This window comes from Dysidea avara, chromosome 12 (assembly GCF_963678975.1).
Source record: "Dysidea avara chromosome 12, odDysAvar1.4, whole genome shotgun sequence".
Lineage (NCBI taxonomy): Eukaryota > Metazoa > Porifera > Demospongiae > Dictyoceratida > Dysideidae > Dysidea > Dysidea avara.
Genome location: NC_089283.1, coordinates 12,819,342 through 12,839,713, shown reverse-complemented (window position 1 = coordinate 12,839,713; position 20,372 = coordinate 12,819,342). Strand labels below are relative to the sequence as shown.

Below are 20,372 nucleotides of genomic sequence, written 5' to 3'. Positions count from 1 at the left end.
CGGCGCTTATCGATTAGAGATTATAAGCGCCTACTCCAAATTCGGAGTAGGCGCTTATAATCTCTAATCGATAAGCGCCGTGACGAAGAAAAAGCGGTCTGGCCACGCGAGACTATTTGTGCCCCTCCCCTAGCCAGCTCCTGGATCCGCCCCTGCTAATCCTACTAAAGTCAATAAGATGAATGAATTGAACATACATTTATAGTAAAAATATTTTAACTCTTATTATTAGGTATGTACATACTCAACTATTTTTTTGCTGTGTTACATTCAGCCTGTTTTTGCTAACTAGTGGATTTGGTGATGGAATATCCTCCTACCGATTATTATGGTGATTGGCAGCAAGCACTTTTAATTCTAGTAATTTTGTAGGCAAGGAAAAATACTTTTGAACTTGAGGCAATAATTTCGTACAGCTGAATAAACATATGTGAAATCCTATAAAATACTAATATAACTATTCCAGCTATATGGTGCCAGCCTCTACATACTTTTAATATAGAGATTATCCTGATGTGGTTTATATAGAATGAATGGTGACTGAATGGATGCAGTACAGCTATGTGGGTAATTGGGCATACACTAGAAATAGAGTACATGTTGGCATATTGTGGTTCAGTTGTATTGGAAACTCTGCCAGATCTGGAGACTGCATGTTCAGGATGTTGACACTTTATTACTACAGTGTATATCATGGCTCTCATCTTATTGTATATCAAGAGATAAATAGGATATATAAAATTACCCCACGTCTAGTGTTGATATCCCATTGAGTGCATGACATTATACTGATTCTAATGATATCATGGTATTCTATGCAATCAAATAAAGTAACTAGTGTGGTTATTAAATCTATTCATACTTGTACTTTGTCCCTGTCATACATGTATTTAAAACCTTTATGAGCTGGCCAATATGTACAGGAGCCTTTGATATGCTCACATGTTATGCATGAGATACATGCATTTGATTTTTATCTCGTGTGTGTTTCCATCTCATGCATGCAATTCATGGAAATTAAGTTGAAAACCTATCAGAAAGGCTGTAAACAGTGTTCTAATAACCAAAATGTCCTAAGAAATATGGCAATTTTTACAGGAAAAAAGATTGAAAATTCTACTGAGAGGGAGACCTTACTCTTAAGTAAACAAATCTCACTAATTTTAGCTTCAGGTGACTGGTCACTCTGGTGCACTTTACAGGTTGCACTGACAGAAATATTTGACTGAAATGTCTATAATTTCATATGCACTTACTCAAGCTTTTCATCTGCTTGTCAATGTAACTGCTAACTGAACAATCATGTCATTCATATAATGTTTCTTTAGACTATATTACTGTGATTATGATCCAGCTTTTCCTCTCACGCTATTTACTTGTTTGGATACTCATGTTTTGTCTGGTAAAGTTTGTAACTGTGTTCTGCGTTCTTTATGGCTATGTGACCAGCTGATTGTGGCATGTATTTAGAAAATAACACCAGAATGACCTGGCTATACATTCTGGCTAACAATCTTTTCCTAAAACTTGCAAGGTTTTTCTTTCTGGAGTTAGCTATATAGACTACTGTAGGTGCATAAAACCACATACAACACTCATAAGGCACTATTGAATGAGGCATGTTATTGCCTGGTAAAATGTGAAATCTATGTAGCTATAGCTAGTGCCATTGTATCTCCCAGAGACTTGTAATTGCTAAAGCTTGCCATCGCTACACTCAACCATTTGCAGCCTATCTAGTGCCCATGCCATATATAGAGTACAGGCCAGGTACCGCAGGTAGATGGTGTGCACAGCTACACTTTTCAAAATTCCCCAGTACTATAGAATCACCACATACATACTGTATCTGAAGGAATGTGATACTTTACATATACCAGGTATACTATTTTAAGTATTCATCACTACTTATGGTACGGGAAGGTAGCTTGAGATGATCACAAACATAGTACAGGTAGCCACCAAAGTTTCCATCTGTATGGTGCCCACAGAGATATAATAAATATGCCAACAATAAGTACAACCACTAGAAATTTCAGATCAAAATTGTGCAATGAGCAAAAGCCAACTAATGTCACTATTGACTAGCTATATACACTACCAGACTGTTGATTTTAAGCCTCAGAATTCCCAAATCACCTAGAGGCACCTCTTTATGGTGGTATTGGGTGTGGCCAGGATGTTTTTGAAGGGGGGTAGGATTTAAAGTGGAATGTCTTTAGGAGAAGGCCTGGGTGCTTCTCCTAGACCATGTTTGAACAAACATACACAAAACGTGCCCTTAGGCAGTAACATTGAAAGGTGCTGTTTGTGCATCTAAGTAGCTAAAACCTACACACTGCTGTTTATGCAGCTTATAGAAACTATAAACCTCATTGTAAAACACTAATCTTCACTTCCAGACAGCATACTGACAGCCGCCAACTTCAATTTCCTAGCACACGGAAGCCTTTCACACTCGAGTCCCTTAGTCAGAAACACACAACACAAATTACAAGTAAAATGTTAACTAGATACAAAATTAACTCTACTACTACAATTACAGTACCACTACAACTACTACTAGTAGCCACTACTATTACTACCAGTCCCTTAGTTGGCAGTACTTCTTTCCAACTATACATTATTCGCGGCCGGTCCTCCTGTTGATGGTTAATAACTTCAGACTTGGCTTTTACTCCAATGTGTTCGAGACATCATGTGCCCACAACATGTAACAAATAAACAAACCAACATCAGGTAAATATACATCAACAATTCACAGCTTGTGCTAACCTGACACATGTACAACACGACCACTCAAGTTTAGCAGCTGCTGCCTTGTAATATGTCTCGACCAACCATTGAACAGTCCGGCCTTCGCCATTTCAACCATGCATCATGTGCGCAATTGATCACGTGATGCAATAGACGTGATTTGCAATAGTTCAGATGTGACCCTCAAGAGTAGTACGAAGGAGCGTCAGTGGGCAAGTAGCTACCGGAGAGCTCCAGGGTTGTAAGATTTGGTATGATGCTGCTATATAAGACTGGGCTGGTATATCACATTGCTGTAATATTTATATAGGTGACTGTTATATTAGAGTGGTTGATTGTTCTATTAGGGTATCTTGTAGTGATCTTGATCTTTTGGACTTGCAAGTACCAGGCTAGCACCGCATGTTTGTTTGTGGTACAATATAATAATCTTCTAGCCTTAAAAGAGCTGTCGTAAACACTTATCATTGGGGAAAACTACAGTAATAACAATATTGTGATATTATCGTTTCACTGAAATCTACAGCATAGATGATATAGATATCATTTCATTGGAATACTGCAGTAATGCTATACTACTGAGATACGCCCAGTTATATTTATCTGGTTGCATATTTGCAAAAACAGAAAGGAAAAGTTTTAAATTATTGTATGCGTTAAATGGATGGCCGCAGGTTCGAGGCTGCCCAGGTCCAGTCATGGATTTTTTCTTCTTTCTCCTACTTTTCAAACATACTTAGTGCAGTTAATATAAACATCTTAGGCCTTTATAAGGCCTTCTGGTATACAGGCTCTGCCTTTACCAGGTACTTTAATCATAATAAAACAATGTCCATTTGGTTCCACTTGGGGTACTTAGAGATGATAAGTCACTTTCTAGGGTTCCTATGGATACAAATACATGAAAATAGTAAGAAGAAAATATCCTGACCGGCTAGCAGACTCCTGTAAACGTTCGAGCGTTAATTGGATGGCTGCAGGTTCAAGGCTGCCCAGGTCCAGTCATGGATTTTTTCTTCTTTCTCCTACTTTTCAAACATACTTAGTACAGTTAATATAAACATCTTAGGCCTTTATAAGGCCTTCTGGTATACAGGCTCTGCCTTTACCAGGTACTTTAATCATAATCATAATCATAATCATAATCATAATAGTATGACAAGTAACTAGCAAAACCTTATAGTTATGATGCCACAGCGTAGGAACAGATGGAGCTGTTCTATACCACCTGTTAATGATGCTGTAATCGATCATAGAACAGAATCAAACTTTCAGGTTGGTTGGGGAAAGTGTATCTTACGTTCATTTCACCCTCCTCACATAATTATGATATGTAACCATCAGTAAACGTAACTTTTTGTAGGGAGGAATTTGTGAGGGCATTAATTTCCTCAGTCCATATCTTTTATTCCAAAGTGCCTGCCTAGTGAATAGCATATAAAACTACCACCAAACAGTAAACACCCTAACTGATAACCCTGAATCTCCAAGTCATATGTCAAGTGTACTGCAGGTAATTATTGTGTAATAGCTCCTCCCTCCAGTTTGACCAGTAACAAGGCACATGCAGGGTCTGGGGACTCTACCATAAGACCTGTGCAACTGCTGTGTCGGCAGCACCAATCAGATTACAACATTTGCCCATGATACCATTATATGTTGTAATGGGGAATTCTCAATGACAATACTGTAGGCATTGTTGAGGATTCCAGGCTGACTTTATGGCTTCCCAACTATTCATTAGTAAATTCCTTAACACGGGCACTGGCTTGCAAAAGCACCATTTACCTATGTGGTTGATGCTCGGGTTGATCCCTGGATGGGACTGAAGCAGCTTGTACTTGTACTAAAGTTGACTTGATCCCTCACCAATTGCCGCAGGTAAGTTTAATAGCAACTAATATATCTACGTACGTATGGAGCTCAGTACTGATAGATAGCTGCAGTACCATGGGTAGCTACATATCACTGTTACACTCACTGAATGAATCTGTGTATGAATCGTACTAACCATCAAGAATAAGCGTGTCTAAGCAGCCTTCACCTTCCCCGCAATGCTAACAGTCGTGATTAGAATTTTTTTGTGACTCCGACAATATTTTTGTGAGACCCACCGACCCACTGCCACCTCAGTCATTATCAGTCAGTATAAATTTCGCGGCGCCCTATCCCTATCTTCGTCTACTGATTCACTCAATGCTTTTTACTAGCACTTCAGTTTCGTTTAGCTACAGCTCAAAAAATGCTGCGGAACGTGACATTTTTTTTGTAAGTTCGAGGGTAGGTTTGTCACATTTGTTTTGTCACTATAGCTATGTTGCTTCTAGTCGGCCCTGCTCAGTTTTAATATCACTATGGGAAGTACTACAGAACAATAAAACACACTAAATATACGGCATGTACAAACAGATTAAAATGTCCCTAAAACAATTCCAGCTAGGCACACACCCACACCTGTTTATCAAGCATGAGCAACCCTTCTCTTTGGATATTATTGGAAGGGTTGACGGTTTGACAATCCCTAGGGGTTTCTACCATACTAGGGAAATCAATGTCATTGTCAAGCCCTCATACATGTTTCTAACTCCCTGTATCACAGGTTTTAAGCTTTCTCACAGGTCTCTAGTGGGCTAGGGTAACATTCACAGAATCCATGTCAGATTTGGAGTCAGACATTTCCCACTCACCAGCATAACTGCCATATGGCAGAATCTTTATAAATTTCATAGCATCACTTTTCTAAGCACTTTGTTGAATACTTTGGTGGCCTGTGCTTACCCTGTGGCGGTCACGTCCTTAAGTGAATGGGAACACAGATGGCCGGTCCCTCATGCACTATTGCAGGTAAGACGACAACTTTTGATGATTTACAATGAACGCTGTAGACGATTCTTCAAAGAAATGGCACCTTTTGTTTTGTTTTTACCTGCTTTACCAGTTAAGCACTAGAGGAAGAGCCTGTACAAGGTGTTTACCACGAGCCAAGGAACCTAGCAAAAATGTTTTACCAAAGTAAGACGTAATAATAAATGCCTAGAAGGGCTTTAGAAAATTTAACCCTAGTATGACTCAATCTGCAGGCCACCCAAATACCAGCCAAGTACCACACTCAGTGGTCAAACCAGGGAGGCCAACTAAGTGGAGGAAAGTAGAAACAAGTCACCCTGTAAAAGTTCATCTATACAAGTCTCCCTGTAGAGAGATCAGCTTAGAAACAAGCCACCGTGTAGAGAGATCAGCTAGAAACAAATCACCCTATAGAGAGATCAGCTGGAAACAAATTATCTGCTTTACCAGTTAGGCACTGGAAGGCGAATGCTGGAGGCAGAGCCTTTACCATTTCTAACAGAAAAACAGTAAGGAGATGGATTATGTAGGTTAGTGTGGCATGTTGCTACGGTTCAGTGCCCTCATGCATATATGTGACCCAGTTTGGGAAAACCGGTCTTATCGCCCATGTTAGCAGATTGGATTTTTTTACCCAGACACAAATTTACATGAATAAACTACCTAATTTCACAATCAAAATCAGCTAGACTTAAGTGGTCTGGTTTTGCTGGCTGCTTTTCCCAAGCCCAGTGGCGATCTGTTCATGTGGTGTGGGGCCTTAATGGAGGAGCTCTGGTCAGCCTGGGGATGGCTGTATGTGGCTGTACAGCTACGTGGTGTTGAATAAATACCTCTGCTGTGAATTTCCTTTCATTTTAGCCAGTTTTGAGACCTGAATGGCCTATAACTTGGCCTAATTCATCCCTATATCTTCCTTTTCAATTTTTTAAACAACCTCTTACCCTCCTTCCGGACCCCCACCTCCATCCCCTTTTGGAGCTTGCCTGATACAGTCAGCCATGGTTTATAAACTATCTAAAATGGTAGGAAACTTAGTTGTTGGCTACTTGCACAGTGGATGCTCTGGAAGGTAAGGAATTGGTATAAAACATGTGAAAATTTGGTACACATAGCTTCAGCCATTGGTAAGTTACAACACACTAAATACTTAAGACTGGTGCAAACAAATTAAGTAGTATGTGTATTGGTTGTTGTAAAAGATTTTCACATTCAGTGATAAAAACAGTTTGTCTGAGTGGAAATGTATATGACTGACGTACTTAGTTAAAAATATTCCTATGGCTCGAGCAGAGCACTATCCTGACCAATTACTAAGCCTAAACTGTCTACAGTACACACAGCACATTGTACCACTTTTTAGATGCAACTTAAGTCTTTTAATTTTGTAAAATTGTCATTTATGGATTGCTGTGTGCTAAATACTAAATACTGTAGAATGACAGCTTGTAAAACAGCCATAACACTGGTAACTAAGTTGGCATACTACTTTTGACATATATACTGGTGGAATAAACTTACCTTTTATGGAATAATTTTTACCTAAGTTTATATAAAGTATATTGGATAATAATATTTGTGGTGTCACACAAAGTTACACCCATCCATATTGCATGCAACGTAAGTGCGTTATAAAGGTCAGCTGCATTTTTAAGTACATTGGCGTACTAAATTAAGACTTGTTTTGGACAAAAGTGTTATTATTCAACAAACCATTATTCCTTGATGATAGTAAGTTATCAAGTGTTATGAACAGATAATGTACTGTGGTATAAATTATTTTGTTCAATGAATTGTGATTCAAAGTAATAATGTATCACTTGGCTATTGAAAAGAAGAACATTTTCATGTACAGTACATCAGTGCAAGTTGTTTAGCTGACTTAACATCCAGTTCATAGCTAGGTTCATATGTGTGTGTCTGGTACAACTTTACACAGGGGTTTATTTTCAGGTTGAACAACCAATTTTTTATTGCAGTCTTCAAGCTTCCTGTATATATGTACTGATTCAGATTGATCACATAAAATGTTAAACTCAGGAACTGCAGGTAAGAGATATTATGTCACTGACTAATAGTGTATTTTATCACAATGTGCAATTATTAACATATAATATGTGACTGGATTTGAGCATGAAAAGCAAATCTACATTTTTAATCTTGATTTGGTATATGTAGGTATAGAGGTCCCAAAATTTACCATTTCATCCTTCGATTATTTGCCTACCACTGTTGATGCTGAATAATTGTTGTAATGCAATATGTTAAATGATTTGTCAAAGTGGGATCATATACACATGACAAATACTCATGTCACAAGCAGTATAGTGCAGGCTGTCATAATACTCTGTGGGTCACTTACAAGCTAAATTTGAAAATCAAGACTCATGGTAAGTCGCGCAGTCAGTAAAGCAGAAACGTGCGTCACAGACAATAATGATGCAACCACTACACGTGAGGATTGTACAGGAATGAACGTTGTACAAATTCAGCCTGCCTGTAACTCACCTGTCATTTATGCTATCCCTCTGAAACTCAAGATCATCGTGTCACTAGTAACTACCACACAAACAGTGAAGCAAATCCATGTCGACTGTTTTGAGATTGAGGTTGCTGACATCAAAGGGGAGGTTTTGTTGTTGTTTTTTTTATTGCATGCGGTTGGCGCAACCGCAGGTGCATGCCTTGTGGTTCTTTTGTGCATTCCGAACATTGATTTCCCTGCCATCGCTTCAATATTTTCTCAATAGCCTCAAGATTCACATCATTGATTTTGCCATATATTATTATCCTACGGTATTACTTTCAGCACTAAACAAAGTTTCTGTCATCCTCAGTCCAAATACAAAAACCATATTGTTTTTTTCTGCGATGCTCACTTGGCATGTAGGCAATGTGTCTTTAAACTATTCTAAAAGTTTCGTTGAGTGATTGTTACATATGTTTGCTAGACGATTAGTTGCCCCCATGTAAATTTGCTCTCTAAGGGCACGGCTTTAAGAATTTAAAGAATGGCACAGCACAACTGCAGTCAATTATATTGAAATGGGCTGTGAATAGTAGTAAGTATATTTAATTAGCCATAAAAGAAGTCTGCAAAAAACTAAGCCACTGTACACCAATTATTTATAGCCTGTAAAGGCATCCCACTCAGGTATTTACAAGCATGTACACATGCAGTTACAACATGCACAGGACACATGAACACCCAACAGTTTTTAAGATACGCAATAATAATATAAGAATTGTACAATATATATGGTAACTGCTATGAAACAATGTCTCCACTTCTCCAGTGGCCCAGCAGATTCTACCATGGTAGCAGGTCTCATATGACGGCGTATTCATGGTGCTTCAAACACAGATAAGTAATGATTGATAGCTGGGAGTAAGTCTACTGATAAGGAGTTGGTGTGACTCCATTTGCAGAATCCAGATGAGTGGGTGTGGCTCCAGTATGTCTAGACAGTTAACACACATTCTTGATAAGTGGGTGTGGTTCACATAAGTATGTACTAGAGTTGCAACAGTGTACATCGATACATAGTCTCCATTTCGTCATGATACAGCAATATATCAAACGATACAAAGAGCAGCATATTGTTGCATCTCTAGTATGTACCCTCCATCAGTACAACCAAGCTTGTTGCAGAGAAACCTGTCTTAATGGCCACCAGTATAGAAAGGCAACCTCTCTAGAAGGGCCAATTCCAAATCCTTTTAGTGAGAATTTATACACTGCCACCTACCTGCTTATTGAGCAAAGGTGGCAATAGACAGGTTCCACTGTAATTTATTTTTACACATGATCTGATTCTGTACATTCTGCGAGTGGATGAAATCCACTTGGCCAGGGCCAAATGAGACCCAAATGTCGGGAGTATGGAAAACCCGGAATGCCAGAACAACCCGGATCAGCCGGAACAGTGTTATTTTTGCGATTGGAATCATGTGCAAGCACTAGCATGCCAGATTATAAAGACTCCACAGCGGAATGAACGAAATTTGTCTGCTAATATGCACTACAACATTGCTATTATTCTTACTTGTAACAAATTTGCAGGGTACACCACGAATTATCATGAGAGTGATCATTAATTGGAATACGCAATAAATCATTTATCTTAAAACCATCTTTCTCAATCATAACTTCATCTAAGCATTCCTATAACTACACAATCGCTACAATCCCAAGACATAGTTTTGCTACACTTAACACAAGCTAGCTAGCCTACTGGTGGTCAGTGACCGAATTTATTAGAGGCATTCTTCAGTACAAAAATAGATTGTAGCGACTTAGCACAGTACTAGCTAGAAGTTGCATTATCTTTCAGATCATTTGGTTATTAGTTAAGGGTATGGAGTGTAGCTTAATTAGATAGCTGGGGTGGTTTAGGATGTACGGTTACGTGCACTAATCCTAATTAACGCTCCTTTTTCTGTTGATTTATCTTACATCCTGCAGATTTGCTGCAAGTAAGGATTATATAAATGCTATATAACATATTAGCAGACAAATTTTGTTCATTCCTCTGTGCATGTAGTATTTATAATCTTGCATACTAGTGCTTGCACGTGACTCCAATCGCAAAAATAACGCTGATCCGGGTTGTTCCGGCGTTCCGGGTTTTCCATACTCCCCCAAATGTCCCACTTACAACCCAGTAGCAAAAATGGAACTGAGTATTTATAGGGGACAATGTCTAAGATGTGTGGACACATTACAACACGTGCATACAAGAAACGCTATGTACCTTTTTAGTATTCCAAATCACCACATTATGCACGGACCAGTCAACAAAACTGCATAGTGCCCATCAGTAAACCTGAAGAGGAAAAGTCACGAAGAAGTAAAAGTGCATATAAATATGTATGGTTAACAATGGTAAACAGTATTTTTATTTTATTTTATTAAAGCGTCACAGCATAAGTGCTGAAGGTCTGTAGGACACCTGGTCCTACAGCCTTCTCAAAGACATTAGATACAAAGATATTAGCTACATAAGGTGTGTTTGAAAAGTTGCAGAAAGGAGAAAAAATCCATGACTGGACCTAGGTATTAATGGTTACCTGAGTAGTAAATCAGCTAAGTAGGTGCAGTGGAACCTGTTGAAGATGGTTACTTTTGGGACAAAATTTCTTGGCTAAATAAGCAAATAGCTGCACTGATTTAACTATATAGATGTCTCGGGGAATTTAAAAGTTGACCTTCTTAGAGAGGCGGACTTCTATATAAGTGGCCACCAACCAAGCCAGGTTCCACTGTGTAAGACATAGGATGGAAGCCAGGCATTTGATATTTGGCTTTTCATGTGTTGAAGGCATTCCAGGGCTTCTGGTAGTCTGAAAACCCATCACAGTTTTGCTTGGCTACTATATCATACAGTACGATAGTATTGTATAGTAGGGACCACAAAGCTGTGGGCGTGGCCCATGAAAATAATTGCCTAAAAACTAGCCTTACTTTTCCCTGATGACGATGAGGCAGTATTGGTTAGGTAATACTAAGTCCAAACAAGCCTTCATATCTACTCGAAACACTTTCAACAAGTTGCTACGGAATTTAAAAAATACATATATATTAAACGGAATTTTCTACTGACTGACTGACTGACTGATGCTTTCAGACAAGCGTAACTCACTAACAACTAAGGCTATAGGCTTGATTTTTTCGCTGTTCAACACCGCTTCAGCCAGACATGTTCCCTTTGGCAAACCGCAGTACATACAATGTATTCTTGATGGACTTACCAGTGTCCTCCTTTGTGTCCTAATCATCCTTGCTGACAGTGAAAGGTGTCAATTTGGCAGTAGCACATGATGGATTCCCTTCGTAACAGAAATCATCCGTATTTTTCATAGTGACTACTTTGATTGCAGAGGTGCTTTTCGAACAGTTCTTGATTCATAATGCTGTGTAATGGGTTGAATGTAGCTGACAATGAAGAGTAATAGATACTTCACTTTTCAGACAATAATTGGTAGCTGGGGCGCACAGTGCCAATTCTTTCTTTTGATGCAGTATGTGTGGGTTCAACCAGTCATAATGTAATTTAACAAAAAAAAATAGTTAACAAACAAGTATACACAAAAAAATTTGGAATTTTCAACTAGAGTAGGGACCATAGCACATCGATAAAAAGTACTGAAACAAACTGGAGTAGTGCATGATACTAAATCACAGTAACGAAGTATTATATCCCTACTGTGCTCAGGATACCATAATGGACATGCACAGTAGGGATATACTCCAGCTTGTTTCAGTACTTTTTATCGATGTGCTATGGTTCCTACTCTAGTTGAAAATTCCAATTTTTTGTGTTCTTGTCTGTAGTAGAGCTGAAATGGATATCCTGAAAAATATCTTTCCAAATATCCTATGGATAACGACATCATCATTTGCTTCGTCAGGAGCTTATAAGCACCGAAGGTGAAAATTCTTACACTTTGGGCTGCCAGCCAACTTGAAATGTTCCATCTGTGATGCCATGGCCTACGTGGATAGCATTTACTAACATGTTGGTTAGCAACACTTACCCTCTTGCTGCCAGTCTCACACGATGTCACACACTAAAAATCCGTCACCAAATCCCTCTCTATAGCCAGTTGCATTGCAGATGCTTCCTACCAATTGGCCTGTGGATTTGTGGTGTTCCAAGTAAGGCAATTTTGCATATGCTGGTGTGCTTATTTATTAGCAATATAAATTTTAAAGGCGTTTATTTAAGACAGAGATAATTATGTGCCTCTATATTATCTATGGACATACTCACCATTTTCTCTACCCTTCAATTCTTCGCAAGAGCTCATACTGTAGTATGGGTAGTGGCATGGTTCCTTCACTTCAATTAGTCAATGCTTGAAGTAGATCAAGACACTCTAATAGAGTAGTCAATTACTCTAATAGAACAGTCACTTTTCTACAAGTGCTGTGTTTTTATATTGTAAAGTCTGTAAGTAGCTAAGCTTTGCTTTATTAGAGCTGCTTTGTGACTGCTTTATTAGAGTATCTTGATTTTTAACGCAGTGCGAGATGAAAGTGTTACTAAGGGTTTAATAGTTCAAATGGATGTTAGTTGACTGCAGTTGTATGCCACTAAAATTACAGTTATATTAAAACAGTATTGCACTATGATAAACTATGTCAATACAGCAATACTGTAATCTAAATTTAAAAGGGGTTTCTGTCCACAAAACCATGAAAACCCACATAGATTTGTTACTCAGTGTTTTCAACGTTGAGAGCATGCTTATTCTAACAAAAAGCCATCCAAAACACTTATAACTGTTTAAAAAGTGCGTTTCCAAGTAAAGCAGAGTTAACTACAACAAAAAGTACTGATATATATAAGAGTACGGCCATGTTTGAGGTATGCAAGTTGTAAATATTAATCAGATAATACAATTGTTAAAGTATTTAACAAAGTGATGCTGCTAGTTTTTAAGTCCTGTAAGCATCTTCATAAATGCCACTCAACTTTGATTCTCAATAAAGCAAAGTGTATAGATTCCCTGATAGCAATAAATGAGTTTGGCTGCCTTTCCTGTATACAACAATGCTATGAACAAAGGAAAGGCAGCCAAACACAAACTATTTATTGCTATCAGAGAATCTATACACTTTGCTTTATTGAAAATCAAAGTTGAGTGGCATTTATGAAGATACTCACAGGACTTAAAAACTAGCAGCATCACTTCGTCCTCATTGTACTATCTGATTAATATTCACAACTTGCATGCCTCACGCATGGCCACACTCTGGTATTATCAGTACTTTTTGTCGCAGTTAAGTCTGCTTTACTTGGATGTACACTTCTTTTTACAGCTATAAATTTGTGTCTTTACATGTACTCGGTTTTGAATATCTTTAGGGCGCCAGTATAACAATTGTTGTTTCGTTTACAGGTGGAGACGCCTATACTGACACACTTGAAGGTATAGATTTTTCAAATCCTGAAAACATCTTTGATTTCAGTGCTGGCCCACCACCCAAGAAAACTCTTCAATTAAATGGCAAACAACGCCGTAAGCTGATAGCTAAACCCTGTATATTGCTATCCGAATTAGAGATAATGCCACCTGACGAGAATGGCGAAGTTAAAGTACGCGAGAGGAAGTTTCAATGCAAGTTGTGTGGTGAGAAGTTTTATCGATTAACTCATCTGACTAGACACATGTTGGTACACACCGGAGAAAAACCATACACTTGTCACATTTGCAGAAGAAGATTTGCAAGATGTGATTACAAACAGGCTCACGTTTATACCCACAGAAGAGATAAAGTACACAGCTGTCCTATTTGTGGTGAGGTGTATGAAGACTTGACCAGATATGCTGACCACTGTGGATCACACCCTGATAGTGAATATCTCCAATTGTGTAAGCAGGAAGAAGCTCTTAAGGTTCAACGGAAGATTGCAGCAAACAATATTAAGTCTTCTACCACAGATCAACCTGTTATTGCAGCTATAGCCAAAGAATCAGTTTCTTCTACAGCATCGCTGAAGAATATATATAGTAAACCCATTGATAAGGTGGATGACATTATTACTATTCAGAATCCATTCTATTCACCAAACTGTGAAATTCCACCTCAAACCAGTGTGCCTGATGTCAGTGCTTCTACTCTATCAGCAACTAATAGTTGTGGCTCTCTTGATAATGGTCACCCTTTGTCTCCTGTGTACATTTTAGTGTCTCCCTCAGAAGAATTGCCTCTTCAAGCTTTTATTCCCATAAGCCACCAAAGCCAACCACCACCTCTGCTGATTGTTTCATGACAGACTTAGTGGTAAGAAATGTTCAGCGCCCTTATATATAATCCACACAAAAACTGCTCATGTATGTACAGTAATGATTATGCAATGGTTTGTAATCATTTGTGGGCTAATATGGTTTTCCATATAAGTATATACTTCATAATTATAAGTTTAGACAGGTGCTGTATCAAGTAGTGTTATACATATAAGGTTAAAAGTGCATATAAGAGTAAACATTCTGTTTAATGGTCTTTTTCCATACTAAATCTAATTTGCCCAATTATGTCCAAGGTGGGATTACTAATTACTGGTGACTAGAATACTGGCTGTTATTGATGAACTTCTGACCCCATGCAGGCAACACATTCATAAAATAACAGTTTAAAAAAATATTGTTTTACTGTGAATTTTGAAATGTTTACCATTCTTAAAACCAAATGTAGTACAATTACCAAGATATACGATCAACTCAGGTTGTTGTAGTCTCACCAGTCAAACTAACAAATAGTATTTCACATAGCTAATACGCTGACCTAACTATTTATTTAGGATATGGCTTCTGGTCAGAGATGATTTATCAAAGATGATTTATATAATCTGGTCAACAAAATACCCTCAATTCCCATGCTACTGTAGTATGGTGCCAATAATGTTAGTACATGGTAGGGCTGAAACAGATAGCTATATAGCAATTTTACTATCTGGATACCCTGAACAAAATCTTTCCGAATATCCCACAAATAAAGTGGAAGCTATGTACATATCAAGGAAAAGGCTTTAAATCATTAGAAGCTATCCTGTATCCAGATAGTAAATTATTATGGATATCTGTTTCAGCCCTAGTATTTGGATAGGATAATGATTGCAAACTACAAATGGAGTAGCCAGATAATCCGAGGGTTCATTAAAAACTATTTGGAGAGATTGCTCTTATATTTAGGAGTCATAGCTAATCCTTATAAGATCACTGTTGACACTTCCAAAGTAGAAACAGTTTTGATTAGCAGTCTGATTGTGTTTATGGAGTTTAATAATTCAATAGTGTTGAAAAACAGTTTAGAACACAACACAAATAAACTTTTCTGACAAATAAAACATTCACATGACAATCTGGATCAAACACAGCTCATTCAACAGTCAGCCAATTTCCGGTCAATATTGCATATTGACTGGATAATTTAATATTGTTGTCAGAACATTGTGGCTGGATAAATCAGAATGCTACACTACTGCTGGAGAACAGCCTTACAAAGGCAATAATATTTAATTAAGTGGTTTGTGGCCACAAGCTTTACCTCAAGCCAAGTTTGATCAGCCTACTTGTACTACTTGTCTGCTATGAATCTGCAAAATGTATTTAAAACCATGCTATCCAGTGTTACGTTTGACTTGTGGGATGCATGAAACTTCATTTAATAGCCTATTTTCCTGTTGTACTTGACTAGAAACAGTGTATACATTATTTTATGACATGGTTACATTACTTTTGGCATGACTACATTTTGAGTACTGAAAACTTAAAACTGGGTACCAGTACATTTTATGTTTTGGCAGGAGACGCAGGACAAAATCTGTGTTGAACTGGAGTACACTCAATAGGAGCCCTGAAACAAGAAATGAAATGACGTTGATAAGTACATACAAATATCTCTAAATACTGTGAACCACTTTCAAAAGATCTTGTAGACCCAACATACTGTAATTTGCTTCATTTCATTTTTCATATGCAAAGATTAAATGACTGAAAGTACAATTCTTTTCTTTTACAGTTGCATAACCATCTATAGAAAGTCTCCTGTGTAACTTACTGCCTTGAACTAATACTGCAGCTATTGGTTAACTTTCAACAAACACTTAATAAGAAAGAATGAAGAACGTGGCTAAATCTTTTTTATCACTGCATTTAGCAAAAGATCAAGATACTCTATTAGAGTAGTCATGTAAACAATGTTTTAATCATACGAAATATTTTGAACAAATATATATAAATCCTTGCATGAAATTACATTAAGATATGATTCTCAATGCTGACCAGATATTTATGTATTATTATTACTGTACAGACTCAAAATTGAGTATAGATATTATCTCTAGTCTATTGAGCAGGTAATATAATACTGTATAGTCCTTTAACAATGTCTGTATAGAACAATTATGTCAGCACTTTTCCATCAATCTCATGATAAACAAACAGATTAAAATACTGTATGCTTTGCATCCAGTATCTCTTAAAAATGTACTTTAAAAAGGCTCCATCAGACAAACCACTTGGATGAGTGCAGAGTTGATATTGCTACAATAATATCATTAATCCCAGCCTACACACAGTGTTAATTTTTTCTATAATTATGTTGGTAAGAGTCCCACTCCAACTTCAAGGGCGGTATTAATGAACCAGCAAGTCTTTACTCACAATCCATCATGGATTTTGTGCTTCATGTTAAGCATGGACCAACCATTTTACTGAAGAAACTATTCTCCTGGAATAAATGTAAAATGTGTAATGAACACCTTGAACCTACTAGATTAGAGTGTTCAACATCAAGAAGTGGCCTTTGGCCAATGCACTTCTTCAGAGTAGGGATTCACATGGTGTTTAAAATGTATCCCATAGGCTGTGTGTGACCATCACTTAAACAACACTTGAATAAAACCTACAAACAGCTGGAGTTTATAAGAAAGCAAACTGAGTCACACAAATTGCACCAATCTAATTAGCATCCTTACAAATTTTCCTCAAGCAAATTATTTGTTACATAATTCTAAAATTAATGTGCTTACATACAGTGTCTGTAGGTCTGTGTCTTGAACAGAGAGATTTAGACTATACTGTATATATAGAATGGAGACTACCACTTGTGTGGACTCTGGAGGTGTGGACAAACAAACTTTCACACCTACACAAAAAGCAAAGCCTTGGCTGCTATGTACATGGTCAATAGAACACTGGGCCAACTGTGCACTATTTAGTTGCCTGTCAGAATAGAATGCAAAAATAATAAGTACATCACGTGACCCAAGTAAATTAAGCATTTTCCATTGAACGCACAGCATCACATGATCCAAATTTTAGCAGGGAAGAGAGGAACATGAAGAAGAAGGGAATCCAGTCCATTTTTCACATCTGGAATACTGAGATTTAAGTTTCTGGTGTTACAGCAAGCCGGTTGGGAATGAACAATTTGGTGGCTCAATTAAGCCATACAATTATCTGAAGAGTTAGGCTGCAGTATAAAGAGTTGTGTACAAATAAAAAGAGAACAAGACAAGGAGGTGAAATAAGTTAGTTTTCATTTCTAGCTTCTATATCATTCATGCAGTAGCATACTCGTGAACAGTAGCACACTAGTGAACAGCAGCTATTATTAGCTAGCTAGGTATGTTCATGCACTTTTAAAAGCAAATGCATGTAGAGTCCACATGGATGGACTTGCATTTTGTGCTAGTTAGTTGCATGGGGTGAAATGTGTGGGTGAGTGTGCCCACCCACTCCTGAAGGCCTCGCTACACCACTGCATACACACATACATACAAATACACATACATACATACATACACACACACATACATACATACACACATGCATACATACATACATACACACACACATACATACATACACACATGCATACATACATACATACACACATGCATACATACAATTTCTCTTATCCACCAGGCACAATGATGATTATGGAAGACAGAAAGTTACAATAGTATTGTAATGTGATTTTATTTGACCATCTGTTACTTATTTTGTAATACTCAAATAGATGAGAACTTCTAATAGAACACACATAGAAAAATCTAAAATTTCCTTCTATATAATTATGACCTTATTTGGTAGTTATGCAGGTACATATATATATATATATATATATATATGGAGGTCCCTAGTTCAGACTTTGGACAATGTATTTTTTTGCTACTTGGTGACTGTACATTTTGGCAGCATGACACACTATTCTGTGTCTTGTTACAGTTGACCTGTTTCATCGATATTGTCTGCAATAGCAATTGGACTCAATTTATTGGTTAGAGTTTCTCTTTTTCTATGCATCACCATGTGGTTTAGAATATATTCATTACAAGAGGGGAGTTTTACCACACAATTTGTCTCTATTAGTAACACCTGTGTATGTTTTGAACAGATTACCCTAGCATCTAAGTATGCCCTATATTCAATTCATTGTGAGGTTGTGTTTCAAGTTCTTTGTCTATATTTGGTATGGTTGTTAAGGTGGATAATCACTACCTGTTGTGGATATGGAATATAAAAATTGTGACTTTTCATGTTCATACACAGTACAAGTGTTTTGTATCGTGTGCAGTTCTTTATGTGGACAATCACACCAACAACTACCATTGTTTGTGAGGTATGTTTGGAATTAAGTGGCATTAAGTAATTAGTGGTATTGCGGGTCATAATTGCCTATGTACACTCACAGCACCCCATAAGGTATATAGTGGCTTGTATTGAAAGTATTGTCATATTCTCTGAGTGTGACAACTACAATTCATTGGGTAACTGCTTTCACTATTTCCATTTCAGCATTAAATTCAAGTAAGCTATAGTGTTTAGTTGTATTCTCTGTGTCAATATTTATTGCATACAAAATGAGGCATAAAACATAAGATTCATTTGATATGAAATTTTTGTCACAATGCAATGACTTTATTATTATATTGGACATGTGATTTTTCATCATTAGTTTAATAATATTATTTTTACATTTCTGTCTGCATTTTCATTTGTACAATGTAACACATTGCTATGTAATTGATAGATCCTTCAAAATGATGGAGTTTGTTGTGAAGGAGCCTTGTATTGTGCCCGATGGTACTGAAGAAATAGAGGTCACTAAAGATTGTAAAAGCAACAATAATGCTAACCAAGATCCTCATTCACACATTGACTTTTCACACATTGACTTTTCACACATTGACTTTTCAAATCCAGAAAATATATTTGACTTTAGTGCACCCTATTCATCTCGTACCACAACTAGCCCCCCTAATACTCCTACACTACAAATGCGCAAGGCTCGAAAATTGATTGCTCAACCACCCATGAACATGTGTGATGTACTGAATTCACCTGAGTACAAAAAAGAAGCTGAAAAGAAATTTCCATGCGATATATGTGGGAGACGATTTGCTCGATCTAGTCACATGCGTCGGCATCAGCGTATTCACTCAGGAGAAAAACCTTACAATTGCCATATTTGTAAAAGACCATTTGCAAGATATGACTATGTAGAATCTCATATCCTCAGTCACCGAAGGAACAAAGTACACAGTTGTTTTGTTTGTGGTGAAGTGTATCACGACCTGGTCAGATTCAGTAACCACTGCCAGTCACATTCTGATAGTGAGTATCTTAAAGCAGCAAGAATTAAGGAGGCTATTAAATCTCGAAAGTTAACTTCAGCTAAGAAGGTACAAAATGCAACAGAGCCACAAATTCTTGCTTCCAGTGTTCAACAAGAAATTCACCAACCTTGCTTCTCCCAGACACTACCAGAAGATGACAGCGAGGAGTCTATAATATGTATGGAGAATCGTAGCATATTAGTTTTGCCAGCCGCTGTACATCCACTACACTACTCACCACTTCCTTGTATTACTCTTGGACCTCAAGCAGCTGTTAGTAATCAGTTAATGGCCTCATTTAGCGCTCCCATATTTTCATTCCAGACACATCCAGCTTCATCTTTTCCAGTTTACATCCATACCTAACCAGCATCCAGTGCTTTACACTATCAAGCATGATGCTAATTTGACTATGCATTCAGTTATATGCTACCCATTTGGTACATTCTCAGAAGTTGTTGTAACGCCTACCCCTGATCCACTAGTAGAGTGTATTACTTTTACCATAGTGTTTTTGTAAAACCTATAGATGTACTTAGCTTGATGTGGAATAGAATTTTCTTATTTAAAAAAAAGCATTTTACAAATTTAATTACAGATGGGTATGCACAGTCTACCGTACGCAAGGAAATTTTG

The 20,372-nt window shown here is 37.5% G+C and overlaps 2 protein-coding genes and 2 long non-coding RNA genes across 6 annotated transcripts; 2 read left to right on the top strand and 2 right to left on the bottom strand.

Moving 5' to 3' along the window:
* Positions 1 to 2,491: 2,491 nt before the first annotated feature.
* LOC136241121 (uncharacterized) lies at positions 2,492 to 2,891 on the bottom strand. The gene is made up of 2 exons (XR_010694168.1): positions 2,776 to 2,891; positions 2,492 to 2,677 (listed from the first exon to the last, which is right to left on the bottom strand). It is a non-coding gene; the product is annotated as an uncharacterized lncRNA (long non-coding RNA).
* A 1,602-nt stretch (positions 2,892 to 4,493) lies between these two features.
* On the top strand, positions 4,494 to 14,537 carry LOC136239764 (zinc finger and BTB domain-containing protein 49-like). 2 transcript variants are annotated; one of them, XM_066030494.1, is made up of 3 exons: positions 4,494 to 4,638; positions 7,558 to 7,653; positions 13,510 to 14,537. In XM_066030494.1, exons 2-3 carry the CDS (start codon positions 7,632 to 7,634, stop codon positions 14,382 to 14,384), a joined length of 897 nt encoding a protein of 298 aa, XP_065886566.1. In that variant the 5' UTR covers positions 4,494 to 4,638; positions 7,558 to 7,631; the 3' UTR covers positions 14,385 to 14,537. The 2 variants fall into 2 exon arrangements, with proteins under 2 accessions (XP_065886566.1, XP_065886567.1); XM_066030495.1 differs by lacking the exon at positions 4,494 to 4,638 and adding an exon at positions 7,245 to 7,335.
* Positions 8,835 to 17,478, bottom strand: LOC136239765 (uncharacterized). Its single transcript, XR_010693591.1, has 3 exons — positions 15,901 to 17,478; positions 10,359 to 10,430; positions 8,835 to 9,065 (listed from the first exon to the last, which is right to left on the bottom strand). It is a non-coding gene; the product is annotated as an uncharacterized lncRNA (long non-coding RNA).
* On the top strand, positions 16,420 to 20,307 carry LOC136239763 (early growth response protein 1-like). Of its 2 annotated transcripts, none has more exons than XM_066030492.1 (2): positions 16,420 to 18,739; positions 19,151 to 20,307. In XM_066030492.1, the coding sequence occupies exons 1-2, from the start codon at positions 18,630 to 18,632 to the stop codon at positions 20,100 to 20,102; spliced, it is 1,062 nt and encodes a 353-aa protein (XP_065886564.1). In that variant the 5' UTR covers positions 16,420 to 18,629; the 3' UTR covers positions 20,103 to 20,307. The 2 variants fall into 2 exon arrangements, with proteins under 2 accessions (XP_065886564.1, XP_065886565.1); XM_066030493.1 differs by having other exon boundaries at positions 18,609 to 18,927.
* The last annotated feature ends 65 nt before the right edge of the window (positions 20,308 to 20,372 follow it).